The following is a 20,173-nucleotide window of genomic DNA, read 5'->3' on the forward strand; positions in this document are numbered from 1 at the left end:
GAATAATTAGAAGAGAAACTTTGCTAGTATGTATTGTTTAAACAAGAAGAAAAAAAACATAATGGTTTCATTCATTGAACAGAACACATCATCTGATTTGATGGGACACGATATTACCCAAGAACCCCCTGGTTGAGAAATTCATTAGTCTAATGTACACGACTTATACATCACTTCAGCAGCACTACATTGCCTGTACACACTGCATGATTTGGAGCCATGTAATCTCAAGAATAATTTGCTGAAACAGTGGTATATATAATAAACAGCTACTTGCGGACACCGTTTCACACATTTCTGCATATACCATCAAGACAAGAGTAGATGCACCCCAAGATACAATCGTCTCAGTAAAGGTGATCAACAACAGAATTGGTTCAGATAAGATAAATCAATGGTAAGATAAATAAGATAAATCAATGGTAAGTAACTTAAGAGAATGTTCATTACACATGGTAAAAGGGTACTATTGTTGGAAAGTAACAATGAACCTCCTTATGGTACAATATAGTTTGCATAATTTGATATTGATTGAATATCCTATCAACACTATATGACCCTACAACTTAAGAACAAAAGCCAATGGCAATAAATAACAAATATAATGCTTATTTTGCATAATTAGCAAATAACTTATTGTTAACCATCAAACAAGTCATTAGGATTATATAACGAATAATCTATTTCAATGACAAATAATCATGGTATGATGCCGACTACACTGGATACATGCTTTGTATTGTATTTTTTCGTCCTTCATATATTTATCTTGATATTTTAAATGCGCCATTTATGCAAACATATTCCTACATCTTACTTCTCAGTTTACACTTTACACTTCTCGTTTTTGTCTTCTATTCACTTCTCAATTCTCACGCATACACTTCCCAATTCTTACACCGCGTGCTTCACATTTCTTAGTTCTCAATTTTTTACTTACGACCTTTTACTTCCTGTTTTCAACAACCTGTTTTCCTCACTGTGTTCGTCAAATCTAATTTTTCCTTACTTGAACTCTAAAAAGTATTTCCTATATTAGTTCGTTACATTGCTTTAGCAACAAATTGATTATGACATTATGAACAAAAAGAATAATATTAATCATATTAATATGCAACTCATAGTTGCTGTCGACATAGGAAGTAAAGTAAGCAAATAACACCAAATAAACGGCAAGGTAAATAACCGAGCTTATTACGTGCTTACTTTACTTCCTATGTCGACAGCAACTATGAGTTTAAAATTATTTCTCAGTACTTATTCACTGTTATAATGCTGTACCTTTACTTTCACCATCATACTACAGCCAGATCTGAAGGCCTTTGCCGCATTCTGGCCACGCTGTGTGGCGCGGATCGCGTGGACGGGTTTCATGTTCTCTGCACGTAATAAGCTTACATCTTACTTCTCAGTTTACATTTTACACTTCTCGTTTTTCTCCTATTTTCACTTCTTAATTCGCGCGCATATACTTCCCAATTCTTACACCGCATTTTACTTTCGACCTTTTACTTCCTGTTTTCAACAACCTGTTTTCCTCACTGTGTCAAATCTAATTTTGCCTAACTTAGACTCTAAAACATATTTCCTACATTAGTTCTTTACAGATACTAACTAATACTGCAACGTCGTAGGAACCAAACGTACGTACGTGATGTCATTATGGTAACAATTTCATTGTTCATGCCAGTACTTATGCATCCCACAGAGAAACGGTAATGGTTACAACAACTAAGAAAGAAACAAAGAAAGAAATGATGAGGAAATAAACGAATTAGTTTAGTTCTTAGTTCGAACTGAGTAATAATCGTTTGTCCATTGTTTATCGTGGATACTTATCCACGTGTGTTTCTTGATTTATTCATATTTGTTGTTGTTTAATTGTAACTGTTAGTTTTTATTCGTACATGTATTTAGTAAGCCATTTACGTAATGATCACAAATACGTTCTTATTACTGCGAACGCAAGAGAAGTCGCAATGTATATTCAATAGTGACCTTCTCACATGGCAAATCAATCACAGTGTTTCCCTCCAATTTTAAAACCCGAGGTGTTAATCCAATTAACCCTATATAAAGAGTGTTTCAGTGCATGTTCGGGGTGAATTGTTCTCATTGTACATTGATGCCTGACTTCTCTAACAAAATATGCGATGTACTAATTTATATACGTATTACAGTTTACCATAGTCTTTTACTTGTGTTACCATTACACAAACACAGTGCTGGCAAGTTTTTTTTAGACCTGATCGAATGTGTGCGATAGACAGCCACATTGTTCTTCTGTCAAAATGTTGGATCTTTGTTTTTAGACAACAGTTCTTTGCGATATGTTTTATATAATGACATTTTATAAGATAATGAATTTCATCCTTGATATGATATTGATATGATTTGATTTGATTGATTTCATAAGAAATTATCCCTTTTGTTTTAATTAACTGTTTGGGGGTCAATACTTTTATTTTTAAGTACTTTTCATATTTTTATCAACAGTGAATACTTCCTTTAATATAGTTTTGAATTCTATTAAAAGTTCTAATAACCTGTTTTTTTTAACGAAAACCTCCAACGGATATATTCAAAGCTCGCTGCATAGACCCATAATAGTTAATAGTTTACTTTTCATGATACGCATATTGACAGAAATCGACAATAATTGATGATTTTGTCGGAATTTCATCTCCCCAAACATCACTACTACACACAGAGAATAGGTCTAAAAGGTTTGTCCAACAGTGACAAAGACAAAAAATGCCTAAATTGTTTAGGTTCGTGTTAAATATATGTTTTTAAGACCTTCTTTAACTTTCCCATCTGCACTATCTATCAGACCTAGATAATTGAATATTTTGAGTGTGTTAAGTTGAGCAGCCCCAGAAAAAAGTGTAGTTCTCAAGACATCTAATTTGATTTATTAAAACAATCACAATCTTTGTTGTATCTGGATTGACCGAAAGCTTTCACTGTTTCATGAGAACAAATGCACACTTTATGAGAACAGAGATATTTGACTTGAGGAAACGAGTCAGACCGGGAATAGGGCATTTAGATTATTCAACACCATTGAAAGAATAACTTCGCATGATTATTACATCAATATTCAATGATGAAACAACTCATTCATTTGTATACCATTACGTTATTGCTCTTATATCTTTCTCTGTGTACATGTATGACATTCAACCCATGTCGACCCATGCCTCTTTATGAAAGCACAGTTCTTTCTTAGAGGGACTGTGATGACAGCCAGGTTTGCATGGCTGCCCACGAAGGCGTTGAAATGAATAAAGGGTTTGGCACAGATTATGACCTATTAGTCATAGTAATAATCGGCATTTACGTACACTGAGATAATTAAATAATTTCGTATATGCTGTAAAATTTGTGATATTGAAATCTCTTAGAACACTGAAATTGTTATTGTTGTTTTTATTCATTTTGAAAAGACATTGAATACATATATTATACTGATTATAATAAATTATTAAACTGTGTGAGATATGATTTCGAGCCAGATTTATCATGGATATAGTGGTTTCAGCCCGGGGGTCACTTGTGCGAGGAACCAATGTTTGGTGAAATTCACGGTCCGGGAGACCAGATCAGTATACAGTAAAATCAACATTGGGAAACCAGGCTGGAAACCATCCCAGCAACCCGACAGGAAATAAACATAGAGGCGGAGCTACAGTTGTTTTTACCTATCCCGGGGACAGTGTCTAATGTCTTGGCATACAGTTGTAAAATTCGAAGGTTACGGTACGACTTAGTGAACATGACTACTGTAAATGAATTAATTATTCACCTGGTTTTAATTTCGCTGTTAAGTAAAATACCCTAAATTAAATCTACTAACATGTAAAATAACAATAAAGCCCATTGTTTTCTCGACAAATTCGTGAAATTAAAAACAGTGAATATGCTCAAAACGTCAAAATAGTGAAATTAAATGTAAGTGGGAATAAATGGTTTTACAGTATTGTTATTTCAAAAAAATATATTTATATAACAAGAAATGCTACAATACGAAATAATGCAGTGTTTCTTACTTTCAGGGCTCTTTTCAATTTGTTTATTTGTAAATTGATATAAAATATAGAATCTGTATTACACAACATTATAAGTAAAATTGTATCGCTCGTGTGTACATCAAACTTTGTGAAAATAGTCAAAATATCGATATCCTGGTATTCTCGCCTTTCCGCCGCTTTCTAAAAATCACTGTCACAAACTCTTTTTAAAGTTTTATTTGAATGTCTTATATGAGTTTAGCGCTGTATATCGCATGTGACACCAAATGAAATGTCTTATCCAATAAAATAATTACAATCTTGACTTTCACCTTTCAACATTTCTGTCAAACTTAGGGGGCTTTAAGTGAAACGTCATTAAGGTCCGAGCGACCTATTTTTCGCTCGTGACACAATTAGCTGCTGGACAGCTCGGAGTGAGTCATTGTTAGTCGGCGTCACGAGTGGTCTCTATGTTTGACCGACAGCGATGTAGCTAAGGTGGAACTATGAAACGTAATCGTTGTATGAACATGGTAGTAACGTTCATCTGGATTCTTACTGTACGGTAGAATAGAAATTTATTCTGTCGCTTCAAACAACCACAGTCCCTCACAACATACCGCCTATACGTCAGCATATAGTCTGCTCGAAATATTCGACAGCTGGAGGTAGCTGAATCGGATCCGTTGTCGTCAACAGGAACTAGAATACAGTTACCCTATGTTCCGTGTTTCACAGTAATTTCGACGTACAGATAACATGGGGAAACTGAAAGCGTTTTACGTGACTTTTGACGGAAATCGCGAGGTGTATCACGCTGGCAATGTTGTGTCGGGATTAGTTGTTGTAGATCTCGCGGAGCCGCTGACATGCCGAGGTACGTATGATAATCTCAGGGTTAATTATATGTATATTCTGAGGTATAATACTAGTAATAGAGAGTTTTATTGTAGTATGAAATACATTAAAGGTCAGGCAGGACGTCGCAGTTTAAGCACAGTCGAGAGCTTTCCAGTGCAAGGTTTTTGAATAATCATGTTTTCTGGGCTTATGCAAAAGTGCTATATACATAGTAGATGTTAACAATTGTACATTTTTTTAATTTATGTTTTGTTTTATTTCTTCCCCTCTCCGTGATAGAATGATTATAAAAATTAATTCACGATATTGGCGTGGACATTACACTTTAAATTACTGCATTTGTTGAATAAGTTTGTGTAAATTTTAAAGACGCGAGTGTTGTTGATTTGACGTCAGGTCTTACTCTTACTGATTCACTCGCTTTCAAAAAACCAAAGACACTAGTGTCTTTGAAAAAAGTCATGAAAGCGTATATAACTGTATTTGGTTACTGTGGCTCTCTGAAAAATAATAAAAACAATACGTCAGTGACAGTAAATATCACAGCAATTGTTTTCTCTATTAGTAGTGCATACAATTACATAAGTGATGTTTCTATGAGAAAAACGAGTCCGTATTTTAATGATTCAGCATTAAACGTGTGCATTCTTTGTTTTATGCTGTTCTATTGAAAATGCGCTTCTATTAGAGAAAATGCGGTATGTTGAAAACAACATAAAAATCTATTCAGTTGGTACCAATAAAAGGTTTTACACAGGCACGCTTGGATGGCTCTCTGTGAGCTTGAATACTTGGAAACATTGATTTTACTGTGTCTATAAATCTTGAAAGTGTAAAATGTCTAGTGATTTTTTTGCAGAACATTAAAATTCTAAATATACTGTGTCACCGTGGTTCTTTGTCAGTATTGTCAATATAAATTTCAAATCCAAGCTGGATACGATTGATTCAATGCAAAAGTGGTAATGTCCCCATTGCTTGTTTTATCAGTTGGAATATAATCGGGAATGCACGTCTCTCACAGGTACCAGAGGGCTGATATCATTCTTACAGTGGCTTTGTTAAGACTAGGAAAGTGGGGGTAGTATTCATTGTAGATACAGTTTATTTGCTAAGCCTGTGAAATACAGGTCTCACCATTGGGGAGTGTGGTAAAATTGCAGATAGTTCTATGTAGTAATTGTGGTAATATTCATTGTAGATTATATAGCATTATACTTTCAACAAATTTATGTGGGCAAGCTTGGTAGCTTGGTTTTGTGAATTTACGAGCCTACCGCCCACATATTGACTGCTGACACCGTTTTTCCCTTTCATTTTGGCTACCTGTTGAGGCTTTCAGTAGGCAATGTGTTAACAAATCACTGTTCAGTAATTGCATACATGTACTATGGTCCATTTCATTTGTATTTGAATATAATATATTGAACCCTCTGACATGCAGGTACACAATAGCAAATGGTTCAATGAATGAGGAATTGATTCATTTTATTACATCATTTATAATGTAATGATTAATGTGGGAAATTTAAATTTATGTCATGTTATGTTATGTACATCTGGAGGTTATAAAATAAGAAAAAAATTTTGATTGACTATTTTTACTCATTTTTACTTGATTAAACACATAAAATGGTTACATTTACACTGTACAAAACTAGACTAATAATACAAAACACTAAGACTAAAGTAGTGATTAAAAAAATAAATAATAATAATCGAAATAAAAGAAATAAAAAAACATGAATAGTAATATATCCCATCAATAGCAATAATAAAGGTAGAAGAAACCATTGTTAAAAAGTAATAACAATAATAATGCGTTAATACATTAAGGTTTAAAAATCTTGGAGGTGTTTCTGTCTTAAGTTGAGAGCAGTTTTAATGAATTGTCCAAGTGTGATATGTAATGAGGTTAAATTATAACTCATTGTCATTGCAAATTTTTCATTAATTGTAAAGTTATCAAAATTATTAATTTGTTTCTTACATTTCTCAAATATTGATTTTTTTTGGTCATTGTGAAATGGACAAGTCATGATGAAATGTTGCACGTCTTCTATTTGATTTTTAGTGCAAAGTTCGCATATTCTTTCTTTTACAGGTGTTTTTGGTTTGGAATGTCGTCCTGTTTCTATTTTTAAGTTGTGATTGCTTAGTCGAAATTTACAAAATGTTTGTCTTAGTTCAACATTTTTCAGTGATATCAAATAGTTTTCTAATTCGAATTCATTTTTAAATTTTCTGTATGTTCTCAATTTCTCAGTCATTATTCAATTCTTCTTTCCAGTACTGTTTAAACTGTTTTTCCAATTTTATTTGTAAACTTTTGTTTTCAGCAGTTGTTGTTATTCTGTTCAAATTAATTGTGCCACTTTCATTGATGTTGTTCAATTGTCTAACAGAATTCCCGGTAATACAGTGAGTAGACATTTACATGTATGAATACTTAGTACACTACAATGTGTAGATTACTGATTGAATACGGATATTTACACTCAAATGTTCTTATTATATGAGGACACAAATGCCAATATTTAAACAGTTATTTTTTCATTAAATGCCACTTAGATGGTATACATGAATTTCTCCAAAACAATTGTTCACGTTATAGAAAATGGTCTATGCATACATCACAGGTTTTATCACCAAATTCCAGCATTGCCGTCTTGAACTGTTCTCCTTAGAAATGGGCTGTAAAAGTCTCTTGGTTTAAAGTGAAGGGTTGAAAGAAAGTAATTTACTTTTGCTGGAAAGATCAGGGAAATATAATCCCCTGAAAATACCTTTTTCAACATGAAATGCATGTAATTCCAGACAGTTCAGTAAAAATAAATTACATGTTGCTACTCAAATTACAGTTTTCAGCCAAAATAAAATGTAGGTATGGGTAAAATAAAGTATACATGACAGAACAGTGGTGCGCTATTTTATTTACACAAAGCTTTACATGTTTTCATGTAATTTATGTTTTTAACTCAAGCAGTTTTGATTGTCCAACACTGTGCAACACTTAATTCTTGACATGTATTTTGAATATAGCAATTTGAAAATAACTGTTTTATATTATATAATACCTCCCAATAGTACCTTATAGTTGTGATACACATTTATGAAAATTGTGATTACAAGATTTTGCTGATGACAAGAAAATGGAGTCAGCATACTATTTTAATTTTTGTTCAAGTTCATTTAGATTTCATATTTTATGGTCATTACCTCTACCAAGTTCTGTTTTTTCCAGCATTACTTAGTTTGTTAGTGTTTTAGCAGGATACTGCAAACAGTTATTGATGAATTTTCATGAAATTGTCACAAGGACCAGTTGACTTTGTAAGTTTGGATGAGATTTAAAATATTAATTGTTTTTACATTGCCCATACCATCAAAGATGGAGGGGAAAGCTATATTAAGGGAAAAATTGTTGTCAAGCGTTGTCGTTGTTGTCGTCGTGAATAATTGTTAATGTGTGCACAATAACTTTACTAATTCTATTCCAAACTTCATCAAACTTGGTCACCTTATTCATCAGTGTAAAGTCTTCACTGAGTTTAAACAACAGATGTCCTGTATGAAAATATCATGCAAAAATTGAGAAAATCTGATAAAATATTTTGAGTGTTTCTACTTGACTGATCACTGGTGATACACATCAAAGGTCACTGATCTCAGTGGAAATATGCATTGTTGTATGTGTTCAATGAAGCAAATCATTAAAATTGTAATAATATCCTTGGTAATGTATCTCCCAAATCCCATGGGAATACTATACTGGGTTTAAAAACCAACTCATGGAGAGATTTTTTACACAGTCTGATACACAATTGCAAACCTACCAATAAAATCTTTACAGAAAACAAAATGTCAGAAAATCAATATAAGTACTCCTATGAACTGGGTGCCAAACTTTGATCAAGATCTGAAGCTAATAGAAAATCTGTTTAGTTCAAAGTTATCAAATTTAAAACAATACATAAAAAAAAAAATACACAAAAAGCAAAACGTTGCATCCACATTTTGAAAAGAAAATTGTACTAAAATATATGTATTCTGTATTTGACAAACAGTTCATTCGACAAATGAAAATTTTCAGGAATTTGTTTCAGCTATTAGAAATATAATACAAATTTAAAAATGCAATTCAAAAACAAAGATTGAAGTGTGTTGAAGATGTAGATTCTCAGGAGGCAACAGTACTGTTGACTTCTTTCTCCACTGGACACCAACTAACTATTTAAGTTGATTTGCATACAAAGCAGAGCTTGCAACATGATAGCTATTCATAGAGGGTGTGTTTTTTTACATTTCATATAATACAGTAGTCACACAATGAATATAATAAGGCAGTTCATATTTGTCTCAGTGAATCATTAATTTTTGACAGACACCTGTACAAAAAAAAAAAGCTGGAAAATAGCATCTAATCAAGTATTACTTATATCACATTATTACTTATGAATTATGATATATATCGCTTTTTCTTCCTAGGTGTACGTGCAACGTTTACTGGTGTTGCTTATGTTCATTGGACTGAGAGTGAGGGGTCTGGAGACCATAGAAGAACGGTTAGCTACTCTGCTAAACAAGTATACTTTGAGGAAGTTGTCACATTGTGGGGAAAACGTGAGTATGACCTCTAGTTATTTTTTCGATGAGTGTTGGGTATACAGATAACACCTGTTGATTTTAATAATCAAATTTGTTTTATTTTGATTAAAAATAAATTTGATTATAATGAAATTTGATCTATAATGAAAATGCAGCTATCTTATTGGCTGTTTATTTCTTATTTATCTATATAGAAGGATAGATAAATGAATATTTATAAACTAACTACCGTCTGTATTCTTCTTTTAGTTCATACTTTCATAATACATGTACATTCAACTACTTCATGTGTTTTATCATTTTCAAAATCTTGCATGTGCTAAATGTTTATGCAGAATATTATACCTTTAACATATATGGGAGATTAAAGTCAAATTGCTCTCCCAGTGGCAAGCAAGAATATGTCTTTTACTCTGGGAACTTTATGAGCTAAATACTGGCTTTGACTTTTAATTTTTAATGCATTTCAATCATCCCAGGAATTACATAGTTAAATCTGTGTAGCATCGCTTTGTTGTATTTGTTATTTTACGCAGCAATCCTAGTCATTTTCCAAGTCAACATTTCCACAATGCACGTCTCTTCCTGATCCCATGCCAAATGCAAACAATGCGTGCATGCACTTGTTTTCAGAGGCAGGAGACCGTCAAGGAGATAATCCAACACTACCTGCTGGAGTTCATCAGATGCCTTTTAGACTGCAGCTTCCAAATACTGGCCTACCAGCATCATTTGAAGGAAAATCGTATGGTTATGTGAGATATTCTATAAAAAGTAATATTGATAGACCATGGAAGTTTGACCATAATACAAAAAGAGCATTCACAGTGACAGGATTTCCAGTGGATCTGAATAGAGTACCAAATGCTATGGTATGTGGTATTGATATAATATCTTTATTCACACTTAGATCAGAATTCTCACCTGCCTGTAAAAATACTCAATTAAATATCAGTTTCGGGGTAATAGAAACAGATTGAACATAATCATCAGTGAAATCGCCTTGAATTAATGAATATCATTGTTTGTGTTGTGTTGGTTACATCTACCATGTCTTCTAAGGCATGTCATTGGGGTGGGAGTGGTGAGTTAGAAAAGAATGAGTAAAAAAAAAACATTTATAAAGAGAATAAATATGCATGCAAAATGTGATAACAGTACAGTGAAAAAAATAATAATAAACTTGTTGCTTAATTTTCATAACTGTTTTTTGCTGACTGAACAACATAATATACATTTTCTGTTGCTAAATATTAAAATATTAAGGTTACTATCACCCCATATCAAAAAAAGTTGAATTTTGTAAAATGTCTGAACAATATGAGAATGATATCAATAGTAATGTGTGACTTTGTCATTCGATGTCACCAAGCAAAACATTTATATATGAAGAAATTATTCACCTTAAAAACCAAGTGTCAAAATGCCAATTTTTGCTGTTTTTAATGACATTTCAGTCTCTTTTTTTTTTCTCAAAAAATTATATAGTGACCTAATTTTTTTTTTAATTTTGAGTTTTAAGTATTCCATTGATAATGAAAGCATGAAGAAGGTGACATATAATCTTGAATTCAGCCTGAATGATATTAATAATGTAATAAAAATACCTTTAGATTTGGAGTGATATATCCTGGCATTAATTTCTCACTGTACATGGATTAAATTTCAAATTCATTATTTGTTATTATGATACAAGAAAGTGGCAGACCTATAGTAGTTGGATCTAGAGAGTTATCAGTTGTACATGTAGTAAGACAAGTTGATTGGATTCCATTGTAGCTGTAGATAATTCCCACAACTGTACTGCAAAGAAATGTATAATTAATTTCCAGGAATTTTTGTGTATGACAACTCCTACTTTAATACTGTGTTTAATAACTGCTTTAAATAGTCTCTGTGAATATGGATACCCCATTGAAATTAAAAATGTCAAATGGTACATAATGAAAAGCATGTACTAAAATGCAAATAATAATCATTTCAGCATTATTTGTTATTATCTCAAATAGAACTATAAACAACTTGCTAAAAAAATTAAAAACAGCTCACTAAAGAAGATGCATTTAGAAAATTTTGTCCTGATGGCTATGGGAGTTGATAAAAGAACAGGGGAAACAGGAGGGATACACCCAAGGTAATATTGCAAATCAAAAAATGTATAAATAATTTAAAAACCTCAATAAATATAATATGAAACATTTTGACATTGAAGGGAATCTGAACCATTTTTAAAAATAATTAATATGCTGAAAACATACCAATTTTCCAGTCAGAAACTCATAAAAATATTAGCAATTTATAACAACTTACTGGAATGTGTGAAATTAAATTTATTTGGAAACATTTATGCCATGGTTAAATCTATTCTGTTATACTGCTTGGAAGTATTGTCTGGTGACATCATTAGACAACAACAAAACTTCATAAACATGTTTCTGCCAATGAAAAAAAAAATATATATATATACCGGGTAAAAAAGCAATGTGAATAGAAGAGGAACAAACCTAGCCTGTTTGTTAGAACAAGGGAGGCTCCCATTGATTTTGTCAGGCATCAAACAAATGGTGAAATAAAGAATAAATACAATGCCAGAAAACACACTCATCAACTAGGATAATGTTGATACACAAAACTGGGTATCTAGCTGTAAACATGTTCTAAATATAATAAACATGAAAGACGTTTGAGAAGAAGCAATATTTGAAAACAGAAATGGTTTAAATGAAACATTATTAAAACGAAATTTCAATGAAATATTGCAGATACTTTGAATGGCACTAAGGGAGCAAATAACAAAAATGAACTTGGCGTACATTTAAATCAGATTTCTCATTTGAAAAATACTTGCATATACATTGTAATTAAAAATCCGTGTCACTAACTAAATTGAAAGAAGCAGATATAGCAATGTTAATGTGTCAGGAAGAAAATATCATATTCATAAAAAATCAAGACATTGAAAGCGAGCAACATTATTTGCTCAAATTCAATCTTTCCAATCATGAAAAAAACATTTTATAAACAAGATTAAAATGCCTGAAACAAGAGAACAGATGAGGAAGAACTAATATTCATTCTGGGAAATGAGGACAATATAATACTTATTGAGTTAATGACATATTTTGGTAATTGTTTCACCTAAAGAGAGGAGAGCATTAAAAGCACTGAATCTGCTGCCTCAGTAATAATATGTACTTCTACCTTGTAGCTTTGCTACCTACATATACTAATAAATTCTTTGTAGTACAATACCAATGTATCTACCAGTAGAGCTACCTCTACCATCTAACATTCCTGTAGATACAGTTATTCGGTAACTACCTTGTAGTCGCAGTCACGCTGCTTTTACCTGTATTCTGTAGTTGTAGTCATGCTACATCTACCAGGACATCTCATTTACTAATTTTAACCCATTTTTAATATAGTGTTGATGGTTATACTTTTGTTTATGCATTTTTACTATTCTGATACGCTTTTTTTGGGGGGGGGGGCCCTCATCATGTTTTCGCATTTCTCAGTTAGTTATCGTTGCTTTAGTGCAGCTTAGGTGGGATTCGGTGAGCCCCCCCCCCCTTATTGGCAATAAATATATTTTTTCATTGTACTACAGCGTCTGCATCATAAATTATATTTTATTCTGTATTTTGACTAATATTTATTATGTATTATTTCTACTTTATTAGCTCTGCTGTTGACAAAGTCAATTGGAGCTATTTGTATGATTTTTGTTTTTCTTGTTTACCTTTTGAGTTTAGCAAGTCAACTTTTGTCACCATTCACAAACTTAAACCTACAATATATTTGATCAATATTTGTAGCCAATGTGAAATTATGTCTATCTGGTCCATAATTAACAAAGAATTTCTATAAAAATACGTACAAAAATTGCAAAATGTGACAACAAAAATGTGGCAGGAAATTTGATAGCGTCAAAGAGTTAAAAAACATTCAGCTGTATGGGTTTCATGCTTTCTACAAATGTACAGTAGAGATTCTCGCTCAGATTTGTTTTTATTTTCTTCTTGCCCTTATATATTTATACATGAGTTATTAAAATTTACATTACCAGTACTAAAAATATAATATAATGCAGATATGACAACTCCTGACTTCTTGAAAAAGGCTACTGAATTGCTTTGATATATTATATGCAGACAACTGGGTGAATCGTGGGTGATTTGTTCATTTTATGGTGATTTTATTTTTATTTTAGTGAATATTTTTGTTAAAAAAATTTATTTTCAACTATCTATTAAACCATGTAAAAGTATTATATCAGCTGTCAAGCAACATGTTATTCATTCACATCAATATCTTAAACTAAAAGTACATTGGATTGCAATAAAGATATTATTGTAGCATTTAAAATTCTATGATTGATCGGTAGTGATTAAATAGTCAGTCAAATAGTCATTTAACAAAATAAAATATTTACAATTGCTACTGTATTACCTGGGGCATTTTTGCAATACTTGCATATTTCTTCAATGCCAGTACTGTAATCGTTCTATTAGTAACACATGCTCTTGTAAATGACACTTGTGTCTATGGTCAAAATAAGCGACGGATTCGTTACCTGTAGCTGTGCATGCATCAGATGGCCATAGCGTGTCATTGTTTACAAACAAGAAACAAGCGTCTACCCATGAGCCTTACTGTGTGATGTTATTGTCATTTTGGAATCAATTCCTGCGCATGCGTAGGTGACAACACCCCCCCCTCCCCGCGCTTCAATATTTTAATGATCCTTGCAATAAATGATATAAAAATTGTAATTGAACAATGAATTAATCTCTCATACTACATGCAGGTAAAAAGAAATACAGTGATAACTTGTGTTCAAATAATTCAATTATTATGCAACTGCTTTGTAATGTGACAATTTTTTAATTGCTATTTTAGATTGAATATAAAGTAATGCCCATCACGCACATGCTGTTTATTTTTATCGTTCTTTGACTGATGATCCATAAATTTGAATATATACTCAAAAGGGTCAGAACTGTTTGCCTAGCATAACATTGGGACAAATTAAATATTATAACCACATTTAAATTTATCACTTTTGTAACAAGCGTAGTAAATCACTAAAACATTGAATATAACTGCAAACACTTTGCAGTTAGGAGACCTCAAAATTATTGTTTTTCATGAGCTGACCGAATTATCATGAATGGAAAATCACCTATACGTACCCCTACTATCAATGCATTAAATCTCTAGGATATTCTCGTTTACTCTAATACCTAGTATGCCTATGTTGAAGGGATTTAGATTAATCCTAATCTCTTTAATATATTTTTCATGAGTTGCAGAAAATTGCAAAAATGTTTTAAAGCGATGAAAATGTCAATTGTCACCCTGACTTTTTTCCATGAACTATATTGTTGGTTTAGAGTAGATACATGTATTATACCACAGTATATAGTGTAAACTAAGCCGTGTATTCATAAACAATGCTAGGTATGTTGATCGGTAACACGTTACAGTCATTCATCATTGTCGGTTTTCAATAGTTGTCAGTTCAAATCTACCTTTCTTTTGTGTTGTGTGTGATTGTAATAAAAATATAATAATCATTCATTATTAATTCAAACAAATAACTGCAAACTTACACTAAACAGTTTAGTGGAATGAAATATGAAATGATATCATCACGAAATGAACAAATCTGTTATTGGTCCACCCAAGGTACCAACATACCAAGTATCAAAGCAATTGAGCTGATAGTTTTCAAAAAAAAAGAATTGAAGTTACTTATTTCTCAACTATGTTGTTTATGTAATTATGTACATGCACTTATTATTGCTAGACTGTGCTAATCTGCAACAGCAGATAAATAAATGAGAACCTGATTGTCTCCCTTGAATTGAAATTTTGTTTTTTGTGTATTGAATTTGCTTTATCTGAGGCACTTGTCCTTGAAAATAACACTTTAAAATTGAGTTTCATGGGAGTTTAATGCACATAAAAAAAATCCCCCAAAACATTTATTTTTTGGCGTGAACATTCAATTCAATCACAAACTGATTTATTTTAATAGACCTATGGTATTAGCAAATTTCAAGTTATTTAGAAGTAGTAATTTAAAGCATATCTTTTGTTACTGACTGTGTGTTGTCATGACGATGGATGATGTCATAATTTTTTCTCAGGCATGCTAATCTTGAATATCATCTGTTTATATCTTATCAAGGTACCCTTGCGTGAAGAAGATGAGAAAACTGTTTGCTGTTGGTGTTGTGCATCAGGACCTATAGCTATGACTGCTACAGCTGACAGAGCAGCGTATACTCCCGGTGAAAGGATTATTGTCAGCATGGATCTTAACAATAACAGCTCACGAAAAATACACACCACAGAGGCAGCTTTGGTGCAGGTAAATTGATATATATATATATATATATATATATATATATATATATATATATATATATATATATATATATATATATATATATATATATATATATATATATATATATATGTAATGGATGTGGAATGTTGTGTTACTGTGATTCAACCAAAGGGACATGCAAATGCCATTGAGATATCATAAAGAAACTGAAAGTCAATAATATAGTACAGTTGAAGCAGGTTAAAAATATTTCAGTATAATTCAGTCAGTATAGGTGCCCTGTCAACTCTGAGGTCCAATCCATAGCATTATAAATTTATATAAAATTTGAATGTGCCTATTACTGTAACTATAGGAAACCCAAGTAGCAAAGCTGAAAAGTCAATAATAATTGACCTACTTTTACACTTTTTTCTTTACTTCCTTCACAGCATGTTCTTTACACTGCATATCGTCGTGGTCATGGCCGTGCACATCATCGGCAGGCCACTGAAAAAGTAGTCGTGTTGCAGGGACAGGGATGTGGTAAATACGACAAAACTGACTGGAGAAACCAAATAATCCAAATACCTCCTGTGCCACTAAGTGGACTGGAGGGAGTCCATTTTATTGACATCCAGTACCTGGTTGAGGTAAAAAAGACATTACATTGGTTGTGGCTTGTTTGATATGCATTCACTCTGAAACTCCCTTATAGATATTTTGAACTTTTGGCAAATGCAACTTTTCTCAGCTATGATTATACAAATCAACGTCAAAGTTTTTTTTCGAAAATTTTGGATACTACCTGTAGCCAGTGAAAAATGGTGCCTTTTGATCCCATGATAACGAATAAATTATACAAACATTTTCTTCAAAAGTTGTGTTAGGAACAACTTGTGCTTTCAGGCTTTTGTTTTCTTTTGAAATATTGTATAGTGTGTTTAATATGATCCTGAAACATTCCTTCTTAATTTAAGATTCTTGTTTTCTTCAGTTTGAGGCTGATGTGGCATCTACACCATTTGACCTATCAGTGAAATTACCAATCACAATCGGTTCAGTGCCTTTACAACAACTCTACGGGTTTGCTGGGAATCGGCCACCAATTGCACCGCCACCTGGTCAAGGATTCGCACCACCTGGTTCACAATTTGCACCACCTGGGGTTCCTTTGACTCAGTCAGAGACTATACCAATGGGAAATGTTGGAGGAACAGCTCCTAGTGCTCCTCCTATGCGTAAGTACTAATCCAGCAATTTTGACTGAAGAATAGTGTTGAACTTAAAGTTATATCTGTTAACATGATTTTCATTATTCACAATTGAAACAAATTCGATATATAGTCAGTGATATTTGGTAATTTTTGACTCAAGTAACTACCTTAAAAACTCAATAACTTTAAAATAATTAGTTTTGAAAAAAAACGGTCAGGTGTTTAGAATGCAAAATAGCGGTAAATTTTAAATTTTTTTTGATAGTAAAAATTCAACAAATATAAAAGTTGGGTTTATACACAGTTACATCACAAATTAAACGTCAAACAAAATTACACACACTTTTCTGCGTTTCACAGTAAAAAGATAATTGTTGCTAATTTTTACGCTAAACCTCAACTCAAAACAAGCTCATCAATCAGTAAGTACCGGTATTATAACAAGAAGAAACATATAGCAGAACGCTGGGAGAAGGCCAGCAAACAGGTCAGAGGAGTTGTCAATGTGGAAAATCATGTTTCTCTAAGATTCAATTTTCGGTTTCATTTCTTAGGCTTTTTACTTGATCTCTGCTCAATCGTATCGCATTGAGCATTTCCATGCGACTGAAAACATTCAACTTCAATTTTACTTGCATTTCAATGACAATTCACCATTTTTTTGTATGTTATTATAATCAGAGTTGTGCAATCAGCAAAACAAAGTTGATTTTTAAGTACCGGTATGTGAGGTACTGTGATCAGTAAGTTGATCTCTTGTGCACAGAATTATCAGGCATGGTTTGAACTTCATTTCGAGAGGAAACGATATGATTTTCGTCACTGGAAAAACAAAGCTGGATGAATTGTCTAAGTTAAAATAAGTGAGCAATTTGGGGTGAGGTTGAAATTTTGGAGGTCACAACCAATTTACAAAATTAAGAATAGTTTATTAGGACAACGACTACCAAATATCATCTACAATATTTTGTTTTTATCTTGCCTTTCAGTAATTTACTCAGTTAAGAAAAGGAATGCTTAAGATGCTCATTTCACATTGTTACTTAACCTATGCAGTGCTCCACTCACTATGGCCATTCCACTAATACTGTAGAATATTTTCGCTTGGAATCAATTTTCGCCGAAGGAATGATTTAGTGAAAATAAAATCCAGCAAATAGACCTTTTTTTCTTTATTTTGCACTCAACTCATCAAAAATCAGTGAAAAGAAATTCCATACAGAACAACCAAAATGTCAGTGTATTCAGTGAAAATTAATTCCAGCTAAAATAAAGTATTTTACAGTACCTAAAATCTATGTGGTGTTACTTTTTAGACTTTCTATGAGTTTCAATTTCTCCTATGTGGTTTTTTCTGGTATCAACTTATTATTAATGATAATATTTATTAGATATTACTAATAAATAGATTTGATCTTGTTGTTCCACTGTTGTTCTTAATTGTAACAGTGACTGGTTGATGTAAATATCTTATTTACAACAATAAGTTATTGAATTTTGTTAGTAACACTGGCATATTTGACAAAAACAACAGCATATTTTTGACATGTAAAAATGAGTGTATTTTGACGTGGATAGAAACAAAGAAACTACAAGAATAAAAATACTAATGATGGCCTATTTTTCACACAGTAAGAACAAGGCTCTGAAATGTATTACATGCCACTAATAAACACTTACCTGTGATGCTATTAAATTTAACGACCTGGATTTACATATGATCCTGCGAAGGTTCTAGGCATTAGTGGAGTGGTGCATAATGAGTGGACAAATTCTAGGCATTAGTGAACTGGCATGTAGTGTGTGCAGAGCTATTCTAGGTATTACTGGGAATAAAAAGAGTATTGTGAACAACGTGTTTTATATCTTTAATCAGGTTTAGTAATTATTTCTGATGTACATTGCTTTTTATTCACAGCGCCACCATCTTACGAACTTTTATATAGTGGTGGTCAGTCAATAAAAGATGCCGAAGACAATGACTACACGTATGGAGAGTTGGACTTTGCACCACGGTATACTTACTACAATTGGGACGCACAAGAACAAACCACTCGTTATTCTTAGGGAAGTCAACTTCTACTTACATCCTTTGGAAATGTGTAAATTATTTTTGGTGCAGTGTCAAAGCATCATAGTTGTCACATTTAAACTTCTTGTAATCCAGTGATGTATTTTATATATATGTGGATACATGTCTCTTTTGTTTTCATAAACCACAATGAAAACTCATTTTATGATAATCAACAGAGCAAAGTCATTTATATTACTGTGATTGTCTGGCATCAAGTTTACAGTTTTGACTTCTTTAAAACAAATGCCACAACCGATCTGACACGTACCGCGTGTGGAACTATGGGGAAAGTGGTTGGAACTATTTCCACATTGTGTCAACACAGGTGGCGCTATTCGGTTGGTTTGCGGCGATCTGCATGTCAATATTGAGAAAAATTGGACCTTTCGCCTCCCAATTTACATGCATTTTAATATTAATAAAATAAAACATTCTGATGTGTGTTGTGCGTTATTTTAATTGATCAACTCATTAAAGATTAAATCTTGCTAAAAATCGAGAAAAGTATACTTGTATATAGTTCCGCGGAAGAAACCCTGAGTAAAATGGTGGCGGATGGATATTTAGCCTTCAGAGGCTAGGTATGCGTCATAAGACACAGGTCTGTGCTGAATAGCGCCACCTGTGTTGACACAATGCACATGTTTTAGGATAGTTCTTCCTCAGATACGTCCATTTCGTGAAAATAACTGCAATTCTATAATTTTTGATTTTTTTTCCTACTGTTTTTTTACTTTTCCTTGAAAATAGCGATTAACTTGAATGATTGCTTTTGATACGTTATATGTATGTACCTTTGAGTGGATCTCTTTTGTAAATGCTGTTTTCAATTTCTTCATTTTGTTTTTATAACAGGGTATAATATTTTCTGTTATTAACTTTTTTTCTGTGCTATTGGTTAGATTGATTTTAGAATATTTATCTCAACAGTGGAGGTATATTAGCTGGCAGGTTGATTATTAAATACCGGTATATTATACTGGACCTTGTAAGTCATTTATATATTATCACTTTGTCACCTTACAAGTCATTGAAGTAATTTTTTACCAGTATTCATATT

General features: G+C 32.4%; 1 protein-coding gene across 1 annotated transcript; it reads left to right on the plus strand.

Moving 5' to 3' along the window:
- Window positions 1-4,509: 4,509 nt before the first annotated feature.
- LOC100368906 (arrestin domain containing 2-like) lies at window positions 4,510-20,173 on the plus strand. The gene is made up of 7 exons (NM_001184914.1): window positions 4,510-4,893; window positions 9,366-9,500; window positions 10,119-10,357; window positions 15,682-15,864; window positions 16,275-16,475; window positions 16,820-17,063; window positions 18,958-20,173. Exons 1-7 carry the CDS (start codon window positions 4,776-4,778, stop codon window positions 19,104-19,106), a joined length of 1,269 nt encoding a protein of 422 aa, NP_001171843.1. The 5' UTR covers window positions 4,510-4,775; the 3' UTR covers window positions 19,107-20,173.

Source organism: Saccoglossus kowalevskii, chromosome 13 (genome assembly GCF_978046115.1).
Source record: "Saccoglossus kowalevskii chromosome 13, keSacKowa6.1, whole genome shotgun sequence".
NCBI lineage: Eukaryota > Metazoa > Hemichordata > Enteropneusta > Harrimaniidae > Saccoglossus > Saccoglossus kowalevskii.

Bases quoted from the DNA above. Each gene is read 5' to 3' on its own strand.
- LOC100368906 (NM_001184914.1), top strand. From the start codon at position 4,776: ATGGGGAAACTGAAAGCGTTTTACGTGACTTTTGACGGAAATCGCGAG. The intron at 4,894-9,365 runs GTACGTATGATA...TTTTCTTCCTAG, and splicing joins GGAGCCGCTGACATGCCGAG to GTGTACGTGCAACGTTTACT. The intron at 17,064-18,957 runs GTAAGTACTAAT...TTTTATTCACAG, and splicing joins TCCTAGTGCTCCTCCTATGC to CGCCACCATCTTACGAACTT.